General features: G+C 31.9%; 2 protein-coding genes and 1 long non-coding RNA gene across 6 annotated transcripts; 1 reads left to right on the top strand and 2 right to left on the bottom strand.

The window, feature by feature from the left end:
* Nucleotides 1-1216: 1216 nt before the first annotated feature.
* On the bottom strand, nt 1217-2796 carry LOC120580143 (uncharacterized). The gene is made up of 2 exons (XR_005645806.1): nt 2721-2796; nt 1217-1486 (listed from the first exon to the last, which is right to left on the bottom strand). It is a non-coding gene; the product is annotated as an uncharacterized lncRNA (long non-coding RNA).
* Nucleotides 2692-7614, top strand: LOC25493207 (uncharacterized). 4 transcript variants are annotated; one of them, XM_013601634.3, is made up of 4 exons: nt 2692-2813; nt 3213-3319; nt 6704-6906; nt 7174-7614. In XM_013601634.3, exons 2-4 carry the CDS (start codon nt 3230-3232, stop codon nt 7430-7432), a joined length of 552 nt encoding a protein of 183 aa, XP_013457088.1. In that variant the 5' UTR covers nt 2692-2813; nt 3213-3229; the 3' UTR covers nt 7433-7614. The 4 variants fall into 4 exon arrangements, with proteins under 4 accessions (XP_013457088.1, XP_024638668.1, XP_024638669.1 ...); XM_024782900.2 differs by lacking the exon at nt 2692-2813 and adding an exon at nt 2898-3037 and having other exon boundaries at nt 7174-7611; XM_024782901.2 differs by lacking the exon at nt 2692-2813 and adding an exon at nt 3075-3140.
* A 2554-nt stretch (nt 7615-10168) lies between these two features.
* LOC25493206 (dof zinc finger protein DOF1.4) lies at nt 10169-11835 on the bottom strand. Its single transcript, XM_013601633.3, has one exon. The coding sequence runs from the start codon at nt 11430-11432 to the stop codon at nt 10536-10538; it is 897 nt and encodes a 298-aa protein (XP_013457087.1). The 5' UTR covers nt 11433-11835; the 3' UTR covers nt 10169-10535.
* Nucleotides 11836-22409: the final 10574 nt, after the last annotated feature.

Raw genomic sequence — 22409 nt, 5'->3', positions numbered from 1 at the left:
ATGTTTATGGATTATTTTATTTTTTTAGCAAAAGATGTTTATGGATATATTTTAGGAATTAATATATAAAATGGGCACTATAATGTGATTTTATTGAATGCATATATAAAGTTTTACGTTGTTAGGCATAAATTAATCTTTTTTCTTCCTTTCTTCGATGTTATTTTATTTTTAAAGATTTATTTGACGTTATTGTTTATCGCATTTACACGTTACGTTACGTTACATTATTATTATTATTTTATAGAAAATAAGTTTTCATTCAACTTCTAAAATAAAGTTAGTATAATCAATTTGATTATGAGTTGAATTAGGACATATACTTAATCCGCATTTTAAGATCACCACTAGTAATTAAAAAAAAAAAAACAAATAATATAATATGTAAACGACACACGTAAACATTTTAGATTCCATCAAAAAATTGATAAACCAAAAACTTAACCTTAACAACCAAACTAACATCTTTCACATAAAGCTAATGGTCAACCTAATTGCAAGATTCTTTGTTTTTGTTCTTATCCATCTACGAGAAGAAAAAAATATTTGTTGGTGTTCGCTCATAACGCTGCATGTTGTCTTTGATATGACCAATCCACCAACATGATGTTAAGTCATTTGTGAGGTTGATAAGGTGTTGAATTTGGTGACGGCCTTCACATGTCCCTTACTCAAAGAGAAAGTCTTTCTCTTGCATTTCAACATGTATGGAGTACAAACTTCAAACAAAATAAAAAACAATTGTTGAAGAGAGAATTTACCCAAAGAGGATAGAGATACACACATCGGTAGTAATCGTGGAAGGAGGTGCTCTGTTGATGGAGGTGGTGACCAAAATCTGAGGAGGAGACGACAACGAATGAAGGGGTGTACAAGCAGTCACTCTGACTCTCGAGTCAACATATGACAAGAAGATGGGTTAAGGATGGAATAATTCATAACTTGAGAGATGTTGGAGGCATGTTTATATTGGCATCAAGGAGAGCCATTGTGTGATAATGGAGAGTCGTTACAAATAGATTCCGTCAGTGCTTGTTAGTTACAAGCCATCATGCCATTATGTAGAGTTATGAGTCGGCAAGGATTCGAGGTGAGAATGAGAAGAGTCTACTCATTTGGGTCTTGCGTAATTGGGCCATAATTTTTTACGGGCTAAGCTTTTGGCCAGCTCATAACACCATACAAAACAAGACAAACAAAACAAGACAAACAAAAATTGCATCAACACAAACTTAAGATCTCAAATTGGATAGTGATGGGTGTCAAAGACACATAGTTTCCATGGTTATTTCCTATGTGGTGCTCGAAGTTCCTTTTTGCAATTGAGATCACCACCATAGGGGCCAAATTTAAAGGCTAGGTGAAGTGGGAGATAGGCTTCGGAAGAGGGTCTTGTGACGGTATGACACTGTCAGGAAGAAATTGTAACTAGAGAGTATTGTTTTTTTTTGCCATTTTCATCCACATCTTAAGCGATCGATAGTACCTACACCATAAGTGGGAGACATTAAGAAACACAATACAAATCACATGAATTCAGTGAGTCAAGTTCACAACATACGAGTTAGAAAAAGATGCAAAAATGATGAATCGTGTGAGGGTTGTCAGAGACCAAGAAATGAGTTGAGACGATAGAGAATGCAACACTTACAAGAAAGCTTATCAGGCATAGTTATCGACGCTCCTACGTTATCTTATTCAATGCCATATTCTTTCCCCAACTGTAGAAAGTGTTGCAAAGTTTTTAAATTTGAAGAACAGGCAATTCAAATTTTTATGTAGCATGAATTTTATTTTGTTTATTTTTAAGGGACGATTTTGTTTGTTGTAAGTGGCTAAATTATAAATTTTAGCTCAAACCACAATTTCATTTTACTAAGACCGTAATTTATAATAAGTGATTGAAATCAAATAGTTAATAAATTCCGGTTTTAAACAAGGTTTAAGTAGGTCTTTCGTCCCTGCAAATATAGGTCATTTGAATTTTCGTCCCTGAAGTTACTAATCCTTCCATTATGTCATTGCAAATATTAATCATTTGAAAAATAGTCCTAATTACATCTGATTAGTAACTTCAAGGACGAAAATTCAAATGACCTATATTTGCATGGACGAAAGAACTATTTAAGCCAACCACCTCACCCAATCATCACTTGCCACATGGACACCACGTCGCTAATGACAGTCCATCTCAGCAAAAAAAAAAAAAAAAAAAAACTAATTAGGACCAAAAGTCAAATGATTAATATTTGCAAGGATTAATACTTCAGAGACGAAAATTCAAATGACTTATATTTGCAGGGACGAAAGACCTATTTAAGCCTTTAAACAAATAGTTTTGAAAAGATCGAGTTTAAAATCTAATTGAAATAATAATATTTTTATTACTAACAATTTCCAAAGGCCTTATTTTAAAAAGGATAATGATATATCAAGCGAATTTTTGTGCCACGAAATCACAGCGAATGAGATGTAAGGCAATTTACATTGAATACATTTCCTATATTTCATCCATCACCCCATAATTTGTGGACAAGCAGACATGGCTTAAACTTTCTGGTGGTGTCTCAAGATAAAAATCTTTTAGATAAATAGCATCACCTAATTTTAATTTTAGAGGGTGTTTATCACTTGGTCGGTTGGAAAATAAAAATAATAGTGTATATTTTTAGTTTCCTCCACATGCAAGCAAAATACTAGTGATAGTAACAGAAAAGCACCTTGTTTGGATGACGATGATTCACCCCGCACCCGCGCAGCTTCAAACGCTGTGCACAGTGCACACAACTCAAACTCCACTTTTATCTGTTTGTGTAATAAAGCGTCAACTCCACTTCAATACTTTATTTTATTATTGGATTGAATCACGTACTTTTAGAAATAGAGTATATCTTTTGAGTTATTACTATAAATTAGATAAAACGTGAATTAATAATCAAACTATATTAAAATGATTCGTTGAATTAAAACACTCAAACTTGGAAACGCAGTCAGCGCCAGTTTACTTACTTTAGTTGTTTTGCACTATTTGTTCCCCGTACGTTTCTGTTTCCTTTCATTATCATTATCTATCCTTCCTTTCATTGTTTTTTGTTTTTATTTGGTTGTACTACTACTTGCTTATAATTTGTTTGGACCAGGTTGTTCTAATAAATAGTACTAGTGTTTATATCTGTTCTGAATATTTATTTATTTATTTATTTTGTGGATAGATCTTGAGCTGATAGCTATGGCTTCCTCTCTGTTACTTGTTGTGGTGTTTGTGTTTGATCTCATTGCTTTTGCTCTTGCTGTTGCTGCTGAGCAGAGAAGGAGTTCTGTGAGTCTCTCTCTTTCTCACTTTCACATATATTGCCTTAACTTTTCCTTTGAATTTCCTATCTTTTTTTTTTTTTTTTTTTCTTAATTTTTCTAATATCTGGTCTTAGCTAATGCATTCTCTTTTGGTCAAATACCATATGAATAGGAAAAAAATTAATTTATAATTATTATTCAGTAAAAAAAGTTCAAATTAGTTGCTGTTAAAAATCTATTGAAAGTTGATAATTATGATATTGATTTAAATTTTTGTGTAGTATAAAAGGATCAATTATTCGGTGTTTGTTGAGTCTGCTTTCTGAGTTTTCCTTTACTTGGTAAAGAAAGTTGATGAAGGGCTTGTTTTTATTTCTGAAATTAGGAGAGGTTTGGAGTGTTTAGATAAAAATTTCAACAGATACTTGCAAAAAAAGAGAATTTGAATTCATTTTTCAATGACTATTAGTCTTCTGAATAAGACCTTATTTGTCGCCTCAAGTATTCAACTATTTGATAGTTCTCTTAAACTGCTCCACTTTTAAGTTATGAATCATTTTCTTACCTCAGTCAAGTAAGTGTCTGGTTCTAAGCGGTGAAAATTGATTTTGTTATACTGATTGTAATTAAAAGTGGTGATTTATATTTGGATATGTTCACGTGAAAGTGACTTGAACAATAAATTTGGGTGTAAAAATCATGTTTTAGAGCAAAAGGTACAAATCATAGCTTCAAGTTAGAATTAATTATAGAGGCAAAGTGAATTCTAATGGACAACCTTCAAACATGCCAAAATCAATTTTAATTCTTCAAAATCACTTTTGACTCTTCCAAAAGTGAATCCACTTAATAGAAAAGAGTTGTTTACTTTTCTCCCATTAACAAATCCTCTCTGGCTATCATATCACCAAAACTTATAGACAGGGATGCACCTGTTATGCTTTGGAATGATTGGAATTACAGTGATAAATACTCCTACTTGCTTGGTGTGTGCTTAATCATTAATGCTGTAAACTGAATTCTGGTTTAATGTCTGAAACAACCTGTTTTTTAAGTCTACTCAGACATCATAATAGGTGGGGTAATTGTAGGAGAGTGACATTCATTTTGTTCAAAAAATTGCAATTTCAAATGTTTAGAAATGTAGAAGTGTGTAGGCTGGCTGAGTTATAATCAAAAGCTGGATATAGGCAGCTGAAGGAGAAATTTTTGGCTTTAACATCGGATATCTCAGCAATTCGTCATTCTGGGAATTGAGATATTTGATTATATTGATAAACGTAAAAAAAAATTTGTCTTGTGGAGTGCTGCAGCCAATATGAGAATAGATTCTGTTTCAGCTGTTGTAATTAACAAGCAAATAGGTGGACACAATAATGACATAATATGGTTAAAGCGCAGAAAGATGGTTGATATGCATGGAGAATTATAACAGTAAGCTTAAATGACTAAGTGCAGATATCAACCGGCAAGGTTCAGATGATTCACACCGGTTGCTCTTGTACATGTAGCCACGGAGAGTAGTAATTAGTGTGTGCCAAAAAACAGAAACTGGTCTAGTCGTGTTACTACTAATGTTACTACTAATGTAAAGAATCATCTAAAGAGATATTTGGAAGGGTTTATTTAGGCTTACCTTAATAAGCTCCTCAATAAAATAAATGGAAACAGCTTATGGAAAGCTTAAGCTATGATGAGCTCTTATTGAATAAATATTTTAACTAAAGACCCCTCCCCACCCCCGCCGAAATGTGTTTTTTACCTCCCCCTACATCTTTTCACCCTTATATTTAACATCAAATATCTTATACATCAAAAACTTAGTCATAAAAGACAGTTGATATGTTGTTGATTTTACAAACTCTTATAGCTTAAGTGGTTTTGTAAGAGATTAAGGGGCGATTCCATTTTGTGAAAGAACTTGTAAGGCACTAGGAGAACTACCAACATCTAGTGCTATTAATGTATTGAGCTATTTGTGAACTATTTAATCTCGACCATCAAATGCTCCATTAAACTCGTTGAACTAAACCAAACTTAGGATTGAGATTATGCTTATACTCCAAGTATAAATGATTCAAACACAAACTTTATATCTCCCGGTGCCAATTTTTGTTGGCTAGTCCATGCAGAACTTTGTGGTGCCTTTAATTGGCCCCCCCGCTATTGGACGGGGGTTAGCCCCCCAGATTAGTCGATCTTTGGATCGGATACCGAGTTTTTGAAAAAAAACACAATTTATAGGTGAGGTCAAATATTCACCAATAGTATAAAATAATATATTCCTCATCACCATTTTGTTGTTGCAATCCCCAAACACTTTGATTTGCAAGGTTTGTAGCAGTCACCTGCTCAGGAAACATGAGTATGGTTTACACTTTACAGCATGACATAACCATAAACTCCCTTCCTAATCAATGACAGTTGAACTGGCCTATATCTTCAACATCCCTCCTGATTAAGTCCTTATTTCGATAAGCAGCTTAATTAACCGCTTATAGCATACACACTTATCATAAAAGGGCTTATGCGTAAGCTATTTCTATAACAAAAGTTCAAATAAAATTAAATTGATTTCATAAGCTATTATGGAGAGTGTTCTGGTCTAGAACACAAACCTAGGGAGCAGCTCCAAATGAGGGAGTGGTGCCTTAGGGTTTCTGAGAATGTGTGTGTGGAGTCTAAATTTGATCCTTTCCCTAGAGGCTTGGTATTCCCTTTATAGTACTCCCTCCAATCGTTGCCACTTGCCAGGCCCAAATTCAAATGAAGTACGGTGAGGTACTATGTGGTAAGTAGGAATAAGGTCTCTCCCGATCGGTTGTGTTGGTACCCTCAGGCGAGCTGACATCCTGGTTGGCCGCCATAGAATCGCTTGGTGGGAACTTGGGCTCCTCCGGTCGGCCGTTATAAGTTGAAAATAGCTTATGGACATGTCATAAGCTCTTTCAAATAGTCTCACAAGTGTTGTACCAGTAAATAAGTTCAAATAAGTCAATTCGAACCTAAGTCTTAAATTGTGCTTAAATTTAAAAAAATTGAAAGCAGAGGTCTGTGACTGTTGTCTGACAATGACATTACCATCATATAAGCGAAGTGCTAATTGGATTCTGCGTTGAATAGATAAGTTGCAATGCATTCAGTAATTTCAGGTGAACAAATTAGTTGACGTAATATTGACTTGTGTACACAAGCCACAATAATCATCATTTCTCCTATAGTTGGGTGGATGGGTCCCTATAACTCAATCTCTTCATTTTACAGTAATACACTATTAGCAACTAGTACAATACAGCATTTTCCTGCATGGTAGGCACGAAGTTGCAATTAATAGCAAAACAAATGTTTCCAATGTTAAAATTGGTTTACTCAAATCAAATGTACTAATTATTTGTTTTTCTAACAACAGGCCAATTTAGCCAAAAACATTGAAGGTAGAAAGTATTGTCAATATGATTCTGACATTGCCACCGGCCTAGGTGTTGGGTCCCTCTTTATCCTTGTTGCAAGTCAAGTGATCATTATGGTTGTAACTAGATGCCTGTGCTGTGGGAGAGCCATGAGACCTAGTGGATCCAGATCATGGGCAATTTGTTTATTCATCACTACCTGGTATGTTTTGCACAACTTTTTTTAATTCTTAGCAATAATTAGTTTGCTTTAAAATGTTTTTTGTTGATTTCACTTAAATGTGTATGTTTGGATTGACGGTGAATTTGGCAAAACCACAGTGGCAACAAAATTAGTAGTTAAATTAATAGTGACAACAAAATATTTTGAGGAACAAAACAAGCAGAAAGGTTACACGTCGAAATTTGATGTTTTCTCTTGTTATCTAGTCATTCTTGATGTGTCATGTTTGTGATGTTGATGATTCAGGTTGACATTTCTCATTGCTGCTTCATGTCTTCTAGCGGGTTCAGTGAAGAATGCTTACCACACAAAGTATAGAGATCTATTGGGAGAGAGAGCACCTTCATGTCAAACATTGAGGAAAGGAGTATTTGGAGCTGGAGCTGCTTTCATTGTTCTTACAGGAATAGTCTCTGAGCTTTACTATGTTAGTTTTTCAAAAGCTAATAATGGTGGAGTCCCTCCCTATGCTAGAGACACAGGTGTGACCATGAGTAATTTGTAAATTTAATGCAATGTATCCTACTTAGGACTTTGGGAGGAAGTGTATTACTATTAACTTGACTTATTACATGGATGTGAATTGTGGGAGTCTATAATTATGAAGCTAGGTTGAAAAAGAGTTTGTTTAGAGTTTAGAAGACTATGTTCTTTAATTAAATTTGGATTGCTTTGACTCTTAAATCATATCACAATAAGTAATGTCTCATTGCGTTTCGAATCTTACTTATTTATACCCCACCTATAAGAAGTAAGAATCACAATGGAGGGTAGGATGGTTTATATTTCATTTCAGTTGACTTTTCCATCATGGCAGAACCTTATAGAGAGTGACATGCTAGTATACCGACATATAGGAATCGTAATAGATAGCATTTGGATAAGTTTTATATAATAGTAAAATATTTGACCTATCAAAGTATATGGCTAACCATACATGGAAGAGTGATCTTGTAAATTTGTTTATAAGTGTTACAAACTGCGACGTGAGATTCTTGCGTTTTTTGTCAAACTTTTTCGTATCAATGAACATTTTGTAAGTTTTATAATTATAAGATCAAGATTTTTTGCGAAATCATATGTTGGTGCATTCATCAAATTGAAAATTGAAATGGTCGGCCAAATATAAACCGAGACACATTTCAAGCACAATTCTAAATTTATTTTGGTGAAAGTAAAATGTGAGTTGTTAACGGAGCAAGCATCCAAGAAGATGAAAATGGCGAATCAGAAAAGAAAATATCCCAATATATTTGAATAATACTCATCTTATTGAATTGATAAACTTGATGAAACTACAATGAAATTAGAGAACGAATGTTGTCCTTATACATGACAACAAACCAACCAACTACCAGAAAAACTGAAATAACAGAAAATAACAAAATAAAAGATAAATACAAGTGAATTGAAAACAAATTATTGAAAGAAAATGGAACAATTAATATTTTTGTAAGTTAATATTATAGACTCATGTCTAACATTTTTGAAGTAGGTCAGACTCAGATCGAACAAAATTTAGTGATGCTTATTCCCACCACTATTGGCGAGTCGTTGCCAATGGCACCTCTACTGAGATGACGAAGTTCTTAGAAATAATAATATTGTACTTGGGTTGAAGGAATTTAAATTCCCTAAAATTTCACACAAGTCATTAGAAATAGTAATGAACTAATGATACTAACTTCTAAACACTTTGCTACACTACACGAGTTTGAGTGGTCCCATGCAAATCTTTTAGTTTGTTCAATACAGATCTAGTGATATTTTGTTTTCAATTGTGGCTAGCTGTGGCCTTCATGATGATATATAATTGAAAACAAGGTAAGAAGTTGATAATTTTTCAAGCCAAATAGCCAATTTTATTAATATTAAATAAAACATTTCAAGATATTTATACATCTAATCTTATACTATACTAATATTATGTGTACAAGGTACTATAGTAACATTAAATCCCAGTTGTAGAGTGGCTGTTGTGCTGTCCTTTGCTGGTCCAATCCCAGTTGTAACGTGACTCTATATATTTGAATGTTACTACTAGTTATTAATAGACCATAAACGCATGCGTATGAATCTGATCAAGATGATTGTGGCTACTTGTTAAGGTAGGATTTGAGGTCCTCACATGCATAAAGTACAAAGCTGAGTGATACCAATTATTCAAATCAAAGTTTTTAATTTATTACTCTGTGGGGAAACTTTGTGACTAAAAAGAGGTCTACTATTGTATTGGTCCATGGCTCTTCACTCCTCAATAATACAGGAAACGACAAGCACTAAACTATCCTTGAATATACGGTGGTCCAATATACCGTACACTATTTAGTAGTATTCACTAATATTCTATTTCATTTGGAATCAAGATGAAAACCCAATTCAACTAATTTTGTATCTAGATAAACAACTTAATAAGGCACTTATAGTCTCAATAGCATCGACATTTCCGATCAAAGAGGTGTTTGGTGTTCGTGTCAGATTCGGTGTACCGATGATAAGAGAACAAAATCATCATTTCTTTGTATGTCGATGTCAATGTTGTGTTGGGTGTCCGCGTTAGTATCCGTCTTTCATGAAGCACCGATACGGACACGACATGACACTGACACGCCGACACCGCTAATAATTTGAGAAAATACACATAATTCAATGTAATTATATGTGTCAGTGTCGTATCGGTGTCGCGTGTCCGACACTGGGACACTTTAAGGAGTGTTCGTGCTTCATCATAGCTTATAACCTACATGTTGATCATATAAGTGCTTATTTGTATAATAAAAGAAAAATTGAAGTTAAATTGTTTTCATATTTAGCTATTTATAAGCTATTCGAGAAACTTATAAAAATCAGCTGAAGACAGTTTGTGGACAAGTCACAAGTTGTTTCACTCAAGTAAAAAAATATCAGAAGTGTTTATTCCATCAAGTAAACTCAAATAAATCCAAACAGACCTAAAAAAACCATATAGAAATAATCCAGAGGCACATAATACTATACAATAAGAATTATTTTAATCCCCGGATCAAAGAATGATCTCAAGGTGCTGATTCAGAAGCAATAAAATCTTTGTGATGATATAATTCCCAACATATAAACATATCCACAAGAATCTTCCATCACATTCTCTTGTCTGTTCAGTGCTGATTCAGACCCCATATGATCTATAAGAATCATCCACATAACAAAACACTCAGAAAACTTCAAAAATAAAATCCTACATTAAGAAATAAAGCTAGACTCCTTGCATACACTAACAAAACCAATTTATTAGTGATAATAGAAAATAATAGAGAGATAAACAAAGAGGCAAATTGAGTGGATTACAGCTAATTGGGACCCTTTGCTTGAACTTGAAGCTGAAACTAAAACATGACAGCTTCAATCCAAATATTGTTGTTTAGTAAGAAATTACATATGCAGAAAAAACCAGCACAAAACAATTAACATGCCTCATCTGGAAAATTAACAAGAACACTTACTTAATCATCTGTATGAAAAAAACACATAAATACACCCCAATTAAATTAAATAGGCTAATTAATCATCTATGGACAATAACAGTAAACTAGCACATGTTGGCGTTACTTTTTCTTCTTGTTTTTTTGGTATCAAGGTTTGATATCAGAATCATCCCAATAAGGATTCTTTAGATCAGTTGAAACCAATGAATCAATGTCTTCCCAATTCCAATACTTTGAACTTTCCATGCCACCACTTGTTGATGCTGCTGGTATCTCCCATGGCTTTGTGTTAGTGCAGCCAGTGCTTGGAATTATTGGTTCCTCTATTGTTTTAAAATCCTCTCCATAGTAATAAACATTGGATGATGAACAAGTAGTTGTGTCAAAAGAGCTTGAGGTTGAAAAGGGAAAGAGCATGGTTTGATTTTGATGAGGAAGGTGCAAAGTTGAACTAGTACTAGTAAACATGCCATTAACATTAACATTACCATTACCATTACCAATACCAAAATCTTTGTTTTCTGATAAGTTATTCATCATATTCTGTTGTAGAAGCAAAGATGGTGGATGAATTAGAGCTTGATATAGAGATGAAGGAATGCTTTTGTGATCACCAACTTGAAGAGGAGTTTGAATTGCCATGTTGCTATTCATATTTGTAATAGAGGTGGTGCAAGTAGTACTAGTAGTAGTTATGGTGGTGGAAGAAGTAACTGGTGTGGTTGGTTTCTTGATCCTCTTATTCTTTCTGCCACCACCAACAGGAACATTGCGTAGAGTTCCACCTTTAGTCCAGTGTCTTTTACAAGCTCTACAGAAGTGACGAGGTTGAGACTTGTTGTAATTGTTGTAGTAACAAAACTTTGTGTTTGTTGAATCACATCTTGGACAATTCAAATGTTCTGCTTGTTGCTGACTTTGTTGCTGTTGTTGTTTTCTCATTAGATGATGAGGCTTTGGAAGTTCCAAATCTTGAGATTCTAATAAGGTTTGTTTCCAATCAAGTCCACTGCTAGAAATAACCTGTTTAGAACTCAAACCCATGTCTTAAATTCAACTCTTTAAAAGTACTAATCAACCAAAAAAAAACAAATCATGAAAAGAAGAAGAAGAAAAGTTTATCCCTTAGCTTTGATTGAGGATGTGATTGTTGGTTTTGGAGTGGGTTTTGAAGGTGAGAACAAGTGAGTTTATGATCTATTTGATGTTTATATCTAATACCTATTTATGATCTTATCTATCTGTTAATTAAAAAAAAAAAAAAGGAGTTATTATTATTAATGATAAACAAGATGAGCTAAAACTAGTTGAGATTGTGTGTGATGTGAAGAGTTTTGATTAATGTAGCAGACGGCGCAATCCTATGGAATTTAATGCAGACTATGGTTCTAACAACCTAGGAGAGTCTTTCTTCTAGCACAAGTATTATATTATAAAATATTATTATTAGAGAAAGAGAGAGGAATACTTAACCCTTAAGGTGAAGGTGAGTGGTTGACAGGTGGAATATTTTAGACCACTGATAGTGCTGTATGTGTTTTGGTTGTAAAATGGACGTAGATGTTGCATGATGCTATTTTGTGGTATGCTATTATAATTTGATTAGAGGGGGACTTGGCCAGGCCACCAATACAAATACAAAGTTGACAAGGAAATTTGAAAGATGCTAGGCAAGTACAGTTTTTTTGTTTTCTCACATTCTAGGAATTTGGGCTAGACTTAATCACTTTAAATTTTATCCTATCATTAATAAACATATTTTTAAATCTTATCTTATCTAATATGAGACTCTTGACAGTTGATATTCTCTTTTTATACTCAGAAATAAATTTTTAGAGCCCTCGATTGTGATGACCTTATAAAAAATGCTCTAACAAATTTTGGTTAGACTTTGATGTCATAGAATTTAGGTTGATATAACTCAATCCTTATAAAATCAATTTGTAAGGTGAGAACTACATCGTTTATAAACATGTTTTCAAATTTTATCTTATCCTACGTGAGGCTCTTAATACTCTCTTTTAAAATTTTATCTTATTTAATATGAGACTTTTGACACTCTGTTTAAACTCATAATTAGATTTGTAGTCGAGTACCTCAATTGTGGTAACCTTATAGCTAGTGCTCCAACAAATTTTAATTAATGTTATCTTAGAATTTATGTTGACATAACTCAAACCTTACAAAATCAAATTGTAAAGTGGGAACTGCTCTGTTTATAAACATGTATTCAGACTTAATCTCATCTTACAACATTTATTTATGATATGAGGTAATCATGTTCAAGTTACATCTAGACACTAAATACAGACATCAATTAGGATTCAATCCTTCGTTGGCAAGTAGTCAAGTACAGGATGGTCCATATGGGCTAAATTTGTTTGTCTAAATTGATTGTCATTAGGGGAGGGGGTGGTAAGTAGGGCCAAAAATTCTTAGCAGTAAGGTTAAGAACAGTTGGCAGACGCATGATGATGCCTAGTGGGACACAAGGGAAATTAAGGTTAATTAGTACTTAATAGAGGGGTGGTGATTTATTATACTCTCTAATTATGTCATGTGATTGGATGTATCCAACTTGGCTTAGGGATATATATATATCTATGTGATGCATGCATGTGTTACATTTCAAAGTCTGTGGATGCGTGTGATTTTTGCTCTATTATATACGCACCCATAAATATATTGGCTAGAGCTTATATATGTGGGATGTGGTCCTCATATAGAACATAGAGGGTGATTAATTGAAGCTCTAGCAATTATTTTGATTAGTGAAGGATAACCACCAGAACAAACCTTGATGGTCAGAAACAGCAAAGGATTAGTACTATTCACAGTAAAAAAATATTTGAACCTTAAAATGCCTTTAAAACAGGATATTATCGTGGAAACCTTTTTAGATTGATTGTAAGCAATAAGCCTTGAAACAAAAAGATTCTTTTAAATCAAATATTCTCACATGTATAATTGTGAAGACTAATTTCTTAAATCAGATTAGACTATATATAGAGCAAAAATACTACTCCAAAAATGTTAATATTATTGTATTTTCATGGTTAGAATTCTAACTCAAAATTACTGGTTAAACTAAAAGAGAGTCGTATAATTTCATGTAGCACTTTTAGATTTCATAACGATCATTATTTTACATTATGCATTGCGTGCACCAAAAAAAATACATCTATTTTCTAGGTATTAAGAGGGTCTTCATTATTTCTTCTCCAAAAAAAAAAAAAAAGAGGGCTTACATCACTATAAATTAAATATAACTCAGAAAATTATATTGAGTTGTCCGTAAGAAGTAAAAAGTGAAACAAAGATACATATCATGGTGTAAACATTGGAATCAATATTAGACATTTTTAATCAGTAGTTGCTGTCAGACTTGAAAGTTTGAACACAAATTCAGGTACATTGGAGGAATGCCGAAGTGTTACATTGACGCATTTGAATTTTCAAAAATTTGACAGCCTTGATAGTAACGTTGTCAATAGGGCACATTTGATGATATTTTTAAAATATTTAGTATATTAGATAATAGTCATACATCAAATTTAATTAGCCTGCATAGAAAAAAGATAATTGTCTTACTGAAGCAGAAATTTTAGATTCAGATTATATGCAAATGCACTCCAAATTTGTATTAAATTTTAAAAGTGGCAATAATTAAAAACAGTTATTTTGCAAAAACGACAATTAAAAAGGAACAAAGAAGTAAAAGAGTTGGAAATGAAACCGAAATACAAATGCCGTCAAAATCTGGATCAGAATTGGTCTTCACAAATGTAGGCATATGATTTCAAAAAAAAATGTACATTTAAATGAAAAATGCTAATTATTTGCCCATATCATGGTTATAGATTGATAACTAAAGGTGTCTAGACACTGTTTCATAGCTTAAATAATTTGTTAACATCATAATACTTGCTAACAAATACTATAAGAGTTGTAAAAGTAATAGAAACACTTGTGAGGTAAAAAACACCCAACTCAACTAGAAAATGAGAACACTAGAGATTTAAAAAAATGAGTTAATAGCAATTATAAACTTTGCACTTTAACTTTTATTTATTACATATTACTGATTGATTATATATAGAAATGGATCAAATAGTACTAATGAATGAATTGAAAAGAAATAATCATGCCATATAGTTTCTCCAAGTTGGGTGCCATAAGATTAAGATTTCGGGACCACATATAGCACATGCAAATATATAATAATAAAGCCACGATTAAGGGGTGAGATCACAAATAAAATCAATTGATTAAACTTGACTATATTTGAAATTAAGGTTGATCATATATATGAACAATGAAGAGAGAATAAGAATGTGCATGGAAATCAATCTTGGTCGGCTGGGTAGGTAAAGGGTATGAAATTGAAGAGGACAAATTACAAAGAATGTTTGTTGGACAAAGTTGAAAACGACATTGTAAATTAATTAATTAATTAAATTCAAGTTGAAATCTTAAGTAAGGGAAATATGTCCAACTAAGATGCCACTTATGTCCATCAAAGTACTTTACATAAATAATTCACTCTCACTATAATTAGTTCCTTTAAATATTTGATTAAGGATCCAAACAACAGATTCGCGTGTGTTTTCGTGACTCTTGCTGTTGCTGGTGGAGCCAAGCAACATATTAATATAATTAATTAACTAACTAATATTATGTTGATGTGAGAATGAGGTTCTTTGTTTTATCACCTCACTTCTTAATTCTTTTAGGGATGGTATAACTTAACTGATTTGAGTGAGTCATAAGATAACGAGTTAGAGGTATTGAGTTTAAATCTAAACGAAAGAGAAAAATTTTAATTCGGATAATGAGTTTCAACTAAGAGATTCAAACCTCAGTTCTACCAAAAAAAAAAAAATTCTTAACTAAAATTCATTAATCAGGACGTCTTATTTTAATGAAACTATTCCCACACTCGAATTAAAATAAAATTGTTTTAGTCAATTATGATCACTATTATAAGAAGGAATAATTTGATTACAATTTACAATCACGAGTACACGTATAGTAGGCACCAAAGTACCGTAGGAGAGGTGACTCACTAGGCCACCTGATGGACCAATTCGGCAATCGATGTTTCCAGGTTATAACAAATTAATATTGCAATGTTTTAATTATTTTTGGTTTTGTTTATCTAATATGGCTTTATACATATTTGACATTCTCTAATAGCACTACTTTTCTTATGTGACTTTATTTTTGCTTAATGCTTAGGTAGTTTCTCAGTTGTATCCATTTATTTATATTATTATGGAGAACTTAATTGGTGTGATGAGCCACTTTTAAGCGAAGCATTAATTCATTCCTAGGTTTGATGCCATGTGTGTTGTGATTCCATGAAGTTTTAATCATATCATATATAGTAGGTAGGTGTTGATTTCTTGGTAAGTTGGTAAAGTGGAATATGGAAATCAAATTTATTCCCCCGGTGGACAAGCATATATGATTTTTATTCCAACGTGTTACATGCAATGAAAGGGAAATTGGTGATTAGAATCACGCAATGGACAAAAGGATGATAGTTAAGTCAATGGTTGTGATGAGTATGTATGAGAATCTGTACTTGAAATGCTAGAACAAAACTCAAATATGTAGGAGAAAAAACCCCTTATTAAGAAATTAAATCTATACATATATATCAAATATGTCGACTGTGTTCTTAAAATATCATTAACTAGTTTGTTATAAATGAAATCCATTAATTAAACAGCTATATTTGTAGAAATTTACAGTCAAAGATAGAACAGAAAAATAAGTTCTAATGAAATAATGCTATTGTTGAATTAAACGTTAAGACATGACACTATATTACATTAATGGAAGGAAAATTGTTCAAATTTGTATTAAAAACTGCTGGGACATTTAAATTTTTAGGCACAAGTGCCTAGTTTAAACTTTAAACCTACAATACATTTATTATTAGCACCTTGTCCTTGTGTATTTGAGTTTTACGGCTGGATTTTTTTGTTTTAGAATACAGCTGATCTGAACTTCTTTTTCTTTACAAAAGCCAAAAGATGTAATGACATATTGACAAAGATAGCCACATTTATTTATGCGTCTGCAAAATTGTCATTTGCTAATAAAAAAAAGTGTACTCTAATCAACTATGTAGACAAGGATCGCTATGCGTCAATTCAAATGGATATCATACCATAAATATGTCGTATATTATCACATTTATCTATATACTTATATTAAAAGAAATGTTCCATGGATTTACCATTTTGCCCCTATAAGGGGCAATTTGGTAATCTACTTATTAGTTAATTTTTTTTTGAACTATGACCTATGAATTTCCATTTTTGCCCCTAACCAATTTTTTTAATTATTTTCTAATTTTTATATTTTAAATAACTTTTAATTATTTTCCAATTTTTATATTTTTAACTATTTTTCATTTTTTTTCTCCCAAATTCAGTTGCTTCTACATTGCTGTTGTGAGAGATTAAGGTATCGTTTGACCCGACTTTTTTCAAACTTCGCTACATTTTTAAGGAGAAGTTAGGCCAAACACAATATCAATTAGTAAGGAGAAGTACTTACTAAAAAAAGTACTTTTTTGAACGCATAAAATTGAATGGAATGAGCTTTGACCAGAAATTGTTGAATGTTACTTTAAAAAACTACTTCTCGACAATTTATTTCACAAACACCTCTTTTCAACTCACGCCGCAAAATCTTTTCTTTATTTTTTAATATTATATTTCAATATATTTTTTTCTTCCATTTAACTTTATTTTTTCAACCGTTCCATTTAATTTTTTAAGGAGGTTCCATTTAATTTTATCTTTTTTCAAAGAAATTTTATTATCTTTTTATCACTTATATATTTAATTTCAATATCGTTTAATCATCACAACCTCACAAATATTTTTATTCACCCTGTCATTTAATGATTCCAAATATTATTATTTCCTTTCTTCAAACTCGCGAATATACACACACATATTAACGTTTAGAGTAATATTTTATGTCCGTCTGTCTGTTTTTTTGTTACTAATGCATATAATTTTTTTAGTGTTGTTTGGTTGAGTGCTACCTCACCAATTTTTTTTTTTTTATCTATTTTTCAATTTTTATATTTTTAAAAACTTTTAACTATTTTATAATTTTTTATTTTTAACTATTTTCCAATTTTTTTCTTCCAAATTCAGTTGCTTCTACACTGCTGTTGTGGGCGAATAAGATACCGTTTGACCCGGTTTTTTTTCCAACTTTTCTACATTTTTAAGGAGAAGTTAGGCCAAATACAATATCAATTAAGTACTTACTAAAAAATGTACTTTTTTTAATGCATAGAATTGAATGGAATGAGTTTTTGCCAAAAGTTGTTGAATGTTACTTCAAAAATCTACTTCTCGACAATTTATTTCACAAGTATCTCTCTACAATTCACGTTGGGAAGCTTTTCTTTTATTTTTTAATATTATATTTCAATACTTTTTTTTCTACCATTTAATTTTTTTTGAACCGTTGCATTTAATTTTTTTTAAGGAGGTCCCATTTAATTTTATTACCTTTTTTTCAAAGGAATTTTATTATCTTTTTATCATTTATATATTTAATTTCAATATTGTTTAATCATCACAACCTCACAAATATTTTATTCACGCTGCCATTTGATGATACCAAATATTTTTATTTTCTTTCTTCAACCTCACAAATACACAACACACATTAGTGTTTAGAGTAATACTTTATGTGTCTGATTTTTTGTTACGCTACTCCGTATAATTTTTTTTGATGTTGCATAATGCGTATGATTATTTTTATAAAATTTTGAGGTAGCAGTCCTTTGCTGCACCTCTTTTTTGGTTAAAAAAAAGAGTAAAATTGTAGATGTCTTTTCTTCAAAAAAGGTCTAGATCCCTAAAAAAAAGTAAAATTGTAGATGTCTTTTCTTCAAAATTGTAGATTATTTTTATAAAATTTTGAGGTAGCACTCCTTTGCCGCACCTCTTAAGAGTAAATTGGCTTTCTCCATTTCCCTTATTCGGTTCTCTCTCTATTGCATAAGCCATAAGTGACTGCTCTTTTTACCTCTTCTATGTATTTTTCTTCCTTGATTTTTCTCTCTATAGAAAGGATCTCTTCAAGGTTCTTCGGTTCCTTTCTTTCCTCTCCCTCAATTTAGGTTCAATAGAAAGAAAACATAATAAGATTTTGTCAAAGAAAAGAAAGATTATGATAGCTTTGGGAGAGAAATTTCAATTAGTTAGAGTAATTTCGTAGAAGACTAACAAATAATCACAAGCTGATTTGGTTAAGAATGAAATTATAGTTTAGTTCTACTATTGTTCAAATCCAACTTAATTTAACCCTTTTTAAAAAATTTAATCAATTGATAAGAAACGGATCACGAAAATGGAAAAAAAAAACATTCAATTGGGGTATGTATGATTTAGGTGGCCATAGAAATCTTCTAACAAAAGCAGTAAGCATCGTCATCGTCATCGCTAGCTAAATGGTTATGTACAAGTTGCATTGAGAAGCGTGTGTAGAGGAAACACGAAGAGCTGTGTTTTTTTGTTTTAATCGACTACATAGCTATTGATGAAGTAACATGATTAGTTTAGATCCGATGGTTATTATTAAGTCCTCTCATCTCTCATAATAATCACTCCTCTCATTTGAAATGCCATATATATATATATATATATATATATATATTCCACCTTTATATTGTAACAAACTATGCATATCTTTTTCTTATTCAAAAAAACTAAACATATATGTTTCCATGACACCAACAAATATAATATCATATAATATAAATTCCAACATTTATAATAGTAATTTTTTTAAGAAATCATCGGGCTTCTTCATGAGATTGTCAACATTTATAATAGTGTTGAAAGATAAAAGGTATTATTTTCTAATTTGTCAGCATAAGATGATATGATTTTGTAGAAGTTTGATAATGACTTGAAAGATGTCTTTCCTTATGCAGTGAGAATATAGTTGATGTAACACTATGGGAAAAATATTCTGTAGCTTTATCATTTACCATCTATTTACCTTGAGTTCTTTGCTTCCATTTTGTAGTCAATGACAACCCAAATATATGTAACAATTGGTTCGAGGCTGCTCATCAACCTACATTATCCGGTTGTTGAGAAGTTTAAGACTTAGTAAGTTTGCATTATGATTTCACAATACAGTGTTAGAGTAAATTATTATTTCACAATTTGATTTGATTGTTTTTAACTATGTTTCTTGAATTGTTGTCGTGACCTTAACACTTCTCAAGCTCAGAGTGAAAGCATCAGTCTGAACTTAAGTTAGAGTTCGGCTTCTTCTCAATGTATTCGTACAACGATTTTTCCAATTTGTCTCAGGTTAGGCCAATTGTTGAATTTATAAACTTAGTCAAGGTCTGCTTTTTTTTATGCACAAACATGCTTTGAATTTTTTTACACACAAATTAAAAATATATATTGCATTGTTCTTTATTTCACGTGCATAATTTGTGTTAGGATATATATTGCATCACTATTTGGAAAGCAACTAAATTCAATCATAACCAGTTTGGATGATATTATGAGAGTTGCACCAAATGTTCGAAGACATCAATGTCAAATGGTGCTAGCTATAGATGCACATGCGAGAGCGATGCTTAATTTCCATTTGTTTCAACAATATTAGTTGGTCAACGGGGTTCATATAATGCACATGAATGCATTTATCTAGCCTTTTTAGGAAGATAATAGGAAAATAAATTTGAAGTCATAATACATTTTCTTTAGCTTAAAATCAGTTATGCTACCTTTATTTTATAAATTATATGTAACTATATTCGCATACGTCTTATCCATGTTAATATGCATTAGACTAATATTGTTCTTATTTCCCTGTTTAGCATTTCCCAAACGAGGTGTCAAGAACAATTCAAAAAGAAAAGCGCAAAGCAATCACTCTCATTGATGACCAGACACAGAGAAAATATAAGTGTCGTCTCATTACCGCCGAAAGAGAAAACTATGAAAAATACTTGGGTGGGCAGTGATTCAATTTCTGCAAAGAACGTGTGATGGAAGAAGGTGGTATGCTCATCTTTGATTTCGAAAAGTCACCGAAGAACTTGCATGTTCGAGTTGTTCCAAAGTAGATCTTTGCTGGTGAACTATTTGAACTTTTACTATTTTGACGCATCACTTTGAACTGTAATCGTAAACTATCTTGACTTTGGGATGCCATTTGTTCTTTTCATTTTATCTGATGTAAATATTAGCAAAAATCCCTTTTTGGTTGGTCTATGACACTTGCAGTCTTTTTTATAAACCTAACTATTATGTAACGTTAATCTGCACATTTATAAAGGACAACAATTTTCCGTAATTTATAAGATTTCTCCTTCAGAACTAAATTTTTAAAAAAATACGTTATTCAACCCGTGCGAAGCACGGGTTTGTAACTAGTTTATAATAAAAAAATTATTAAATATAGTTGAATGACTAAAATTTCACCTTTTAAAATAAATAAGTGAAAAATTTTAAGTTTGAATCCAACTTTTGCATATATAATGTAATGTTCCTATCAACTGAGTTTTGCTCACGTAAATTATTACCACATTTATTTATTCCTTAAAAAAGTCTTTTTTTTTTTTTTTTTTCATTCTCGTAAATACAAATTCAACATAGTATAATATAAATTTCAAGAACTGCTAAAAAATATATATAAAAAAACTCAAGAAAACCTGAAACCGCGCCATAGTGTCAAGCTAGCAATATTCCAGAGAAATTCGGTGGGATATTTCGTCTTCTCTATAGGTGTGGCGCGGCTTGATTGGTTTTATTTCCTTAGATTCCGAAAATTATTTTTATACAAGTAATATATTGTGTTTATGAGGTTAATTTTCATGCACGGTTGATTTAAAGAATTTTTTTTTTTTTAAGAAACCAAACTAACCCATCAAATTGATACGAGGAAGAATCAAATATAAGATTTTAAGAGAAGCACACTCTATAGTTTTCGTCCAACATCATCAAACCAACATAAGTGAGTCTCAATCTAAACAAATTTAGAGTGTCACATTGTCAGCACATCATAACCAATTGGTTTTTGTAGAAGTTATAATAACAATCAAACATTTCTAATTATTTCCCGATTATGATTGATTGATAGAAAGAAGAAGAAAAAAAAAACTCAGTGCATTACGAATTAAATATTATATATATACTATGTCCTTTTCAATCTAAATCCCCTTAATATCTTTTTTTCTTGCGACTAATTTTTAATTTCTTTCTTGTTAAAATAGCTATCTCGGCAACAACCGTCTACCTTATTTGTTCTGTAGCACTCAGATGAAAGGGGATATATGATGAGAGGATGCATGTTAATCGTGTGCCCACACAAGCATCACAATCGCTGTAGCAGAATCTTCCATTTGATACTTACGATACATGGTGGGGAAAATCTTTCAAATATGTGGGTCTATATCTAGAAAACAGGGACACCAAGTCATGAAAATTGGCTTACCATTTCTGACCTTCAGATTCAATCTTTTGTTGTCAAATGAAAAGCACTAGTCATCCGCCAAAGGACCACAAGTCCAATTTCATGCATCCATTTGCGATTTCAAAAGCCAAAACCAATAAGAACCCTTCATTTAGATGTGGGCAGTGGGACAAGAATATGATAGCACATACGTTGTTCAATAGGCGGGGAACCGTGTAAGGAAGAAAATAATATGGATTTGATCGAGTGGAGCAAAGTTTTATTTGCCAGAAGAATATAGACATGCATAATCCACCAACTGGATTGGATGGTTTCGAATAATTTAAAGGATACGCCTACAAATAATCTTGGTGGAGCAAATTTCCTTTCTCGTGACAAGTGTAAGCAAAAGTATGATATTGCTTCTGTTGTTTGGCCTGTTGCAAAGGGCACTCCAGTTTTTGTATTCTTAGTGGAAACCATTCTGGATGACCAAAGAATTACTTTATGGGTTAAGGTTATTGCAACCACAATTCTTGGTGAATTATGTATGTATCC

This window comes from Medicago truncatula, chromosome 4 (assembly GCF_003473485.1).
Source record: "Medicago truncatula cultivar Jemalong A17 chromosome 4, MtrunA17r5.0-ANR, whole genome shotgun sequence".
Classification (NCBI taxonomy): domain Eukaryota; kingdom Viridiplantae; phylum Streptophyta; class Magnoliopsida; order Fabales; family Fabaceae; genus Medicago; species Medicago truncatula.
Note: the sequence above shows the minus strand (reverse complement) of the source record. Positions and strands in the feature narration are given on the sequence as shown.